This window comes from Gavialis gangeticus, unplaced genomic scaffold (assembly GCF_001723915.1).
Source record: "Gavialis gangeticus isolate Ggan-Ray unplaced genomic scaffold, GavGan_comp1, whole genome shotgun sequence".
Lineage (NCBI taxonomy): Eukaryota > Metazoa > Chordata > Crocodylia > Gavialidae > Gavialis > Gavialis gangeticus.
The window spans coordinates 248,832-258,422 of record NW_017728997.1 but is presented as its reverse complement, the minus strand read 5'-3'; the positions used below and the strand labels follow the sequence as shown (position 1 = coordinate 258,422).

Here is a 9,591-nt window from a genome sequence, read left to right as displayed (position 1 = left end):
CCTGGCACAGCTTTACGAGCACTTGTGGTGCTCTGGTGTGATGCCTGATGACTGGAAAAGGGCCAATGTGGTCACCATTTTCAAAAATGGTTCCCCCAGGATCTGGGATGATGAGGTTGAATGGTTATAAACTACTACAAGACCGTTTCAGGCTGGACATAAGGAAGAATTTCTTTACTGTCCGAGCCCCCAAGGTCTGGAACAGCCTGCCATCGGAGGTGGTTCAAGCACCTACATTGAACACCTTCAAGAGCAAATTGGATGCTTATCTTGCTGGGATCCTATGACCCCAGCTGACTTCCTGCCCTTTGGGCGGGGGGCTGGATTTGATGATCTTCCGAGGTCCCTTCCAGCCCTAATGTCTATGAAATCTGTGAAATATATGAAAAAAGGGAAGAAAGAGGACGCAGGAAACTACAGACCCGTTAGTCTTACCTTGGTCCTGGGAAACCTCTTTGAGAAGATTATCCAGGAGCACATTTGCAAGGGGCCAGCTGGGGAGTTTATGCTTAGGGGCAACCAACTTGGGTTCATTCGAGGCAGGTCCTGTCAGACCAACCTGATGGCCTTCTATGACCAGGTGACAAAAGCCTTGGATGTAGGTGTCACGGTGGATGTAGTCTTTCTGGACTTTAGGAAGGCCTTCAACACTGTCTCTCACCCCATCCTCATTAAAAAATTAGGCATCCATGGTGTCAATGCCTACAGTCAGATGGGTTGCAAATTGGCTGGAGGGCCACACCCAGAGAGTGGTGGTGGACTGGTCATTTTTGACCTGGAGAGATGTGGGAAGTGGGGTTCCCCAGGGCTCGGTCCTCGGGCCCGAACTGTTCAATATCTTCATCAGCGATTTGGACAAGGGGGTGAAAAGCACCTTGTTCAAGTTCTCAGATGACACTAAGATGTGGGGAGAAGTGAGCACACTAGAAGAGAGGGACAGGCTACAACTAGATCTCGACAGGTTACAGACGTTACAGAGGTGGGCGGATAAGAATAGGATGGGTTTCAATACAGACAAGTGCAAGGTGCTGCACCTGGTGGGGAAGAACCAGCAGCATACCTACAGGCTGGGGAACTCCCTTCTTGTCAGCAAGAGGCAGAGAAGGATCTTGGAATCATTACTGATTCCAAGAAGAACATGGGCCACCAATGTGGGGACGCGGTCAGGAAGGCTAACCACACTGTCATGCATCCACAGATACATCATGAGCAGGTCCAAGGAGGTGATCCTCTCCCTCTATGTGACATTTGTCAGGCTGCAGTTGGAGTACTGCATCCAGTTCCGGGCACCACACTTCAAGAGGGATGTGGACAACATGGAGAGGGCCCAGAGGAGGGCCACTTGCATGATATGGGGACTGCAGGGCAGGCCCTACGAGGAGAGGCTACAGGACCTGAACCTGTTCAGCCTCCACAAGAGAAGGCTGAGAGGGGATCTGGTGGCCACCTATAAACTTGCCAAGGGGGACCAGCAGGCATTAGGAGAGTCCCTGTTCCCCCCAAGCACTACCAAGGGTAACAAGGAATGAGGGCCATAAGCTGACTGAGAGTTGATTCAGGCTAGATATCAGGAGGCACAACTTTACTGTCCGGGTGGCTAGGACCTGGAACCAACTTCAAGGGAAGTGGTGCTCACCCCTACCCTAAGGGTCTTCAAAAGGAGGCTAGACAGCCACCTAGCTGGGGTCATTTGACCCCAGCATCCTTTCCTGCCATGGCAGGGGGTCAGACTAGATGATCTCCTTAGGTCCCTTCCGACCCTACCAACTGTGGAACTATGAAATACCCTCCTCATTGAGAGTCTCTGCTACTGTATTTTGTGAAACTCAAGAACTCTGTAGAAAGGAAATCTGACAAAGCTGGAGAGGAAACCAGGTTCTTGTGAAATGTTTCCTTGAAGTTTAGAATTTCTGCCTTTCACTGTATTCTGAGAAAACAGCTTTGAAGAGCTCCTTTAATTTTTTTTTATTTGTAGATTTTATCATTTTCTACCTCATCTCAATGACCATTGCAGAGTTTAAAGTTTTCTGCAAATAAAATCAAGAATTTCTACACACAAAATCAGTGCATGAAGTCTAAACCAGTTTGCTTCTACAAGCATATGACTTTATCGGAAGGCTAAAGAGCAACCATTACTGTTAAGGCTGCTAAGATAACCAGTTGCCCAAGAAGGTGTTCCTTGACCAGTGTTTTACATTGCAAATCTTAGCTAGCAACACAAATTAATAAATATTAAGGTACTAGCTACGGATCACAATATTTCCATGATACTGCTGTAACTATTTTAAGGGAATTGTTTTCTGCCATCCTGATACTTTTCCTCTACACAGACCGGTAGCTCCTTCAGAAGCAGTAGGGTGATGAAAAACGAAATGAACTTTTGTGCCTAACTGACCAAAATTGAAGTTAACGGCGTGAGGATTTGCATCCTGAACTCCATCATGTGCCTGGTAATTTTCAGTCATGCATTTTTAGGAAATACATGTTTTCTGATAAGTTGGAGAGAGATATGTCTATATGTAGAGAGACAAAAGGCTTATCCTACTGTGAATTAACCAGAAGTATGTCTAGAAAAGAGAAGGCAGGGTAGACTTGCACATTTATAGACTAAACCAGTGATGTATAGTATAAGCTATACATGTTAGTTAGGATTCATGCAGAAGGCAGGGTAGATTTATACCTTAAAGTTAGGTACAGACATTAAAAGAGGCTGGGGCAGAATTGATCAAAGTTACATGGTTTTGTGTAAGTGGCATAGTTTAGATTGGTAATGAACAGACCACACATCTGCCCTTTGGTGTGGGGTGAGGAAGGGACAATCTTAGACTGGGTTCTGCCATTTTTAAACTAGTCTGTGTGTGCCAAACTTCTGTCCTGTTATGGGTAGAGACTGGTTTCCGATCACTCATATCAGTAAAAGGGTAATGTCTGGACCTGGTCTTATAGACTACCTACACCAGAGATGTACAGCAAAAGCTATGCATCCCTGGATGTACAGCTATTTTGTACATCGCTGGTTTAGTCTGTAAAGGTGCAGATCTCCCCTGCTTTCTGCCTCACTCCAGACTAACAACCTATCTCTACAAAAGAGAAACCTTCTACAGTGATGGAATCTGGATAGACTGATTATGAAAAGGTACTTGCTTGATTTTTGCTCTCCTAGATATAGAGGAGATAGACAAAAATTATAACAAAATATATGCCACTGGACAAATCCCAATGCTGATCTATAAATGGTAATCATAAAGAGACCTCTGTGATTTGTGAAATGTTAAACACAAGACCTCACTATAATCAGACAAAGAAATAACACTGGACAATGACTGGGCAGTGTTTTGTTTCCTGCAAAGGACATGTGAATTCCATGTTCATTAAGAAGGGACTATCACATAGAATTAAACAATTACATCCTAGCTCTTTTTCTGAAGAGGAAAAGCATTTTAGGTTGTACTGAATGCCTGATCTGTCTCTCACTGAACTTAAAGGACTTCAACAGGTTTTATAATAACTCTTAAGTGAAAAGAGGAAAAATGAAGATATAATATTTCGTTACTTAAATCAGTGGACTTCTACCTGAATGCGTTGCGGTGAAGCTACGGAAGAGTCTGTGGAAATAATCTGGATACGCTGGGAGGGGCTGGTCATCACTGGTGATTCAGATAATGTTGTCTGAACAGTCTGCACCTGTAAATAAGCAGGGAGAAATTGTACTTTGATGCACTTTTACAAAATACCACATATTTCCTTTCCTAATCATCAAGCAGCTCCATCATGGATTCTAGATTTATTACAAAAGGTTTCAGTCAGTAAAACTCATTGTATCTGTTTCCACTGAATTTTCAGAGTATGTTGTTGCTGTTGAAAAGAATGCACCAATTATATTATAGAACAGCCCCTGTATAATATAAATTTAACTGCCACAATAAAACAGTATCGTCTTTCAGTTATTGGAATGCAAAAATATACTTTCTTAACTTTCAATAATTTATTCAATAGATTTTTGCTTCCTTTTAAAATAAAGTTATTTGTATTAGACACAATAGTATATTGCATTAACAGATCACCTTTTCTGTGACAATCTTAACATGTCTGATGAACATTTAAGTCCAGAATTTTCAAAAGCAGCTGCCAACATTTAGGTAGCTAGATCCACATTCAGGTTCATACCTGAAACTGGCTTGGATTGTAGATGTCTGTACACCTGCCTCTTCCATTTACTTTAATGAGATTAGTGAGCACTCAGTCACTTATTCATTGGCTGCTTTCAGTAACATGCCTGTCAGATTCAAGAATGAACTTTTAGGTGATCAAGTGAGTTTATATGCCTACAGCAATCTTTTGGAGATAGTATTGCTATTACTATTTTATAGATGAAGAAAATGAAATGTTGTGAGATTTGTGATCTGCAAAGTCTGAGTTTTAGGTTCAACGTTCTATCCTCCAGACCATTATTTCAGACCAAGCCTTTCTCATGTGGGTGACGAAAAGAAGAAAACTTATTACTAATCCTACATTTTTTGTGTATCCCAAAAATACCCTTGTGAGCCCAGGGATGTTTTGATTCTTGGTTGGGACTTTCACTTAAAGAAAATATAGTCAAAGTCAGGGGATAATGAGTGCTCTGCAGGAGTCCATAAGCTTCCTGTCTGCCAAACCCTGACATTTTCTTCTTTTATGCTTATTTGTGTAGTCTACCTAAAATCTTGCATAATGCTTGGCTACCTCTGCAGTCTACTCGGAACAAACTGCAGCCTCATTTGCCTAGTAGCCATGAATTTCAGCTGTGAATTTCAAATTTAAGAGTTAGAGTTGATGTGTATTTGGATAAGCAACTCTGTAGATAAGTTTAAGTGGTTCTAGTTTTACTCTGATTTCTAGATCAAATTTGCCCAGTATGCAAGTTTTCTTTACTGCTAGTGTTGCAGACCTTCCAACACATAAATAATAATGAGTACCAGACAGCACATTTCTGTCCTTAGTTTTACATGTTCAATTGTTATTATCCTCAATGAGGGTTTTACAAGTAGGACAAAGGGTAATACCATATTTTCTTGCATATAACATGCCCCCAAATAAAACACGCACTTGTTTTTTGAAGGCAGAAAGTAGAAAAAACAGATTTTTTTCCCTAGTCATGCTCGAGTGCATGACATAGAGTAAGTCTTCTTGGAAACACGGAGGGTGTGTCTTGATGTGCAGGGGCATGCAGTTTGTGGTGCCATAAACTGCACATGGAAAATATGAAAATGTGTGTCGCACTGCAGATTTACAGTGCAGTTGCAAAATTTGCTATCAGGAAATCCCAGTAGCAAAAAAAAAACCAAAACCCCTCTGGGGAAAAATGAAGCATCAGTAGCATGCACTGGAACAAATGGAGGGCTGGCCATCCAGAGCAATTCTCTGGCTGCTGGCTAAGCTCCGTGCTGCCGGATCTGCACCTCTACTGCACCAGGACACCACGTAATACTACAGGGGTCAGCACAGGGCCCCACACTCCCTTACCCTTACCCAGGATAATTTGCTGCGTGCCAAAGCACACGTGCAGGGGCGTATGATGGGGCATAAAGCAGTGGCACAAACTTGTGCTGCTGTCTTTTGTGCCTCTACAAGCACATGCACCTCCACATGGGGACCTGCCCGCAGATTCCAAGAATTGTGGCATCCCAGGAAACCATTTGAGTGAGGCAGCTGGTACTGGGAACTTCCTGTTGTCTTCTGCCTCACCCAGACTGTGTCCTTGGATGCCACATTTCTTGGACACTCAATATTCCCAGGAGGACTTACTCTGTATCGCATAAGGTTAGGCCCTAGACCTTTGCAAGGGCGGTAGCAAGACTGTTAGTTCTTTATTATAGGTAAAAACACATGTTGTGTCCACATGAAAAGCCTCATCAAGCCTCACTTCCTGCTTCAGGCACAGGCTACACAGTGCTCAGCCAATAGCTACAACTGTGAGAGGTTTTAACACAGGACTCCAACCCATTAGCTTGTTGAGCCATAAAAACGGAAGTCATCTTGGCAGCTGTATGGCATGCAGTGTCTCCAGGTATGTTTGGAAGAAAACAGTGAAGAAAACATTTCCCTGCTTAATAGACACACCCCAATTTGGGGGTTCTGATTTTGGGGGAAATGGTGCATATTGTGTGCAAGAAAAATACAACACTTGATCCTGCCATTGGAATTCAGTTAACAACTCTTGTTAGTGAGTGAGACGGAACAGAAACTATCTCCCTCCACAGTTCCTGTCTGTCTTTATTCTGCAGCACTAATGAGTACAAAATGCTGCATAAGCCCATTTTTTTCATGTAAGTAAGGAGATGAACCCTGAATACATCCAGAGAACTGAAATGCTGTTCTTTTACCATTATATTCAGCATAGAATTGCAGTTTAAATACATTTGTTTGAGTGTGATATCACATGTATGGTTGTTCAGTAGGGTGCACAAATAAAGATTTTCTTGGCTGATACCAATAACCAGGCATATCGCCCAAAGTCAGTCCGATAACTTATTTACAGGAGCACAGCCAGGCAGTATAGAGAGCAGCACCCTGCAGGTAGGTCTATGGAGGGGAAGGGGTGGAGGGGAGGGGATGGGCGGAAGTGGCGGGCAGATTGACGGCCCCATGGTAAGGAAGGGAGCGGGCCAGGGGCTGGGGCTGTCAAGCCAGGGGACCCCAGGACTAGGGCAGGGAGTGGGAAGAAGCTGCAGGCAGCTCATCCAGGGGATCAGCATCCTGGTCCTTAAAAATGGCAGCAGTGGCACTTGAACTAAAGCTTGTCAAATAAGCTTTAGTTCAAGCGTCACTGCCACCATTTTAAAATGCAGGGACATTTTTAGCAGCAGAGCTGAGCTGGGCAAGGGCAGAGGCAGGCTGCTCGCTGCAGGCTTAGGGCTCTCCACCCTGCTGCCTTTGCCCTGGGAGCCATGCGCTCGCTAAATGTTCCCTTCCTGCCTGGCAGCAGGAGGCACAAAGTGCTGTCACCACTGCTGCCAGGTGGGCAGGGGTTGCATAGCAAGCACACAGCTCCCAGGGCAAAGGCAGCAGGGCAGAGAGCCCCAAGCCCACAGTATGCAGCTCACATCTGCCCCACGCACAAATCCAGGAGTGGGCACATGCCTCCCCCAGGAGGTGCACACAGTTGCAACGAGCCACTCCCCACCCCAGGGCCCCATTCACCAACTTGGCTGGACAGCACTCCCAGCCCCACTCCCTCCTTCACCATGGACGCCTCAATCTACCTCTCCCCCTCTCCCCCCAGCTATGCCCCTTTCCTCCCCTACACCCCTTCCCCTCCACAGACTTACCTGCAGGGCACTGCTGTCCACCTTGGCTGGCTGCATTCCTGGCCATGTGCATACTGCAGCTGTACACATGCACATGGCATTCGGGGACCCTGGCCAGAAGGCATATTATATTCATCGGTGACATTACTGGTTACACCGGCCAAAAAAGCTGACAGCCGATAACATTATTTTTCCTTTTATCAGTGCAGATCCAATATGGCATTGATATATAAGCGCACCTCTACTGTTTAGGACAGAGGGAGGGCAAACTCTTCTGGCAGTCATGCCATAAATGAGCTCTACACCCTCCCTAAGTGCCACTCTGATCCTTTTCCCTTACCTTATCTGCTACTCAGCTTGCTGCTCCCTGTGCTGCCTCCCTGGCCAAAGTGATGCTGTTTCATGCTTCCTGTCCTGTGCTCCCTGTCTGATCTGCAGATCTGCTTTCTGCTCCCTGCCCTATCTGCCACTGTGCTGCCTGCCTCTCCTCAGCCTGCTACATGCCACACACAGATGCTGCCTATGCTCCTTTTGACACCCATGCTATAGGTTGGTCACCCCGGTTTAGGACATTTGGCTACTTGTCCCAGAAAGATTATAGATACATTCAATCAGATTTCCAAGAATTCATAGATTCATAGACATTAGGGCTGGAGGGGACCACGGAAAATCATCGAGTCCAGTACCCTGCCTGAGGGGCAGGAAGTCAGCTAGGGTCAAAGGATCCCAGAAAGATAAGCATCCAAATGTTTCTTAAAAGAGTCCAGAGTAGGTGCTTGCACCACCTCTGGAAGGAGTCTATTCCAGGCCTTGGGGGCTTGGACATTAAAGAAGTTTTCTGTGAGCCTTAGCAGCGCAACAACCTTCAAGACCGCTGTACATGTAAGGGGTATTACATGGGTACTCCAAACTTATACATACAGAATCCTACCAACTGTGATTTTTTTTCTGTTCATTCTTCATGTCCATTCAGCCCTCAATTATGTTGATGTAAGTGCCAATAAGAGGAAACAAGTAGTACTCATTTTGATCATGGCTTCCGCAAAGTAAGCACTGGCCAGCTAGGAAACAGACTAAGAACCCAAATTCATTTCACAAAGGCCGTTAATAGGCTTTCAGTCATTATCAACTTGCAAGTAAAAGAGAAAGTGCCATATGCCATTATCAATCCCCAGACCCAGGAAATTTATTTTGGTTAAGTTCTGCTTCAGTTCTAGTGTTCATCTGAGCCATGTGAAAAAGCCTTATTAGGTTTTATTGGCTTCCCTCATATCTAAATATGAACTGGATCTACTGTTTGATTCCTCAATATTTGGAAGAGAACGCAAAAACATTTTCAATCCTATTTGTGTATACACCAAATAAAAAACTCACCCTTTCATTATTGAAGCAACTATTTAAATATTCACATAACACTGTCTATTCAGTCACAAACCTGAGAATAGCAAAATCAAGAGTAGGTCCTTCAAGCCCTCCATACAAATAATGCCATCTGAAATGGACAGAATTTGCATACTTGGGAGAGCTCCCAGGATTGAACTCTCTGACTGAGAGTCAGTACAAAATACTTGGGTTTGTAATACATTATTTAAATAACAATTTTAAAAAATCCATTCTGATATTTCTAGGTTTAGACATTATTAAAACACATTTTTATATCTTTATTTGTATGGTGCTCACTAGAAAGACTTGTTTTAAATTTATGTTCTGCAAATCAGTACTCCAGGATGTAGGTAAATGCCTTTCCCTGTTGAGGGAAAATTGAAATCAATGGATATTATTTGATTAGTGAATCATAGTGTGCAAACGTAACAATATTTTTAACTAACATTCCTAGAAAGCTTTGGCGCACAGATTTCATGTCCACATGGAACCATTGCTTTTAATACGCTGGATTACAACAGTTTCTCAGAAGAGACTTAACATATTTAATTTGTCAATAATTTTTAACACAACAGAATATGCTAGTTCCAGATAGAGTCAAGAGCCTGCATCACAGACCATTTCTCAGTCACATGCTTTATTGATAGTTTTTGTACAAACAGAACCCAGCAATAATATTGAAGTGATTAGTGGCAACAGTGTTTACCATTTAAACAACAAATACTGACAGCTATTATTACAACAATGATACAAAATAGCAATTTTTCCTTTTAATTTACTTAACTAAATAGTCAGACAAGGAACTCAGACCATATGGTACTGAAGACTGACTATATATATAGTCTGTTTCTATAGGCTGTAGAAACAGACCACACACACACACACACACACACACACACACACACACACACACACACACACA

The 9,591-nt window shown here is 43.6% G+C and overlaps 1 protein-coding gene across 5 annotated transcripts in view; it reads right to left on the bottom strand.

Annotated features, from left to right (window-relative positions):
* NR2C2 (nuclear receptor subfamily 2 group C member 2) overlaps positions 1 to 9,591 on the bottom strand; it is a 98,096-nt gene that overhangs the window by 67,497 nt on the left and 21,008 nt on the right. For all 5 annotated transcript variants that reach the window (XR_002095260.1, XR_002095261.1, XM_019504644.1 and 2 more), the window contains exon 2: positions 3,574 to 3,684. Coding sequence is in view for 3 of the 5 variants with exons in the window: in XM_019504644.1 (XP_019360189.1) it covers positions 3,574 to 3,684 (111 nt within the window). In the remaining 2 variants the exon portion in view is untranslated. The remainder of the gene's footprint in view (positions 1 to 3,573; positions 3,685 to 9,591) is intronic.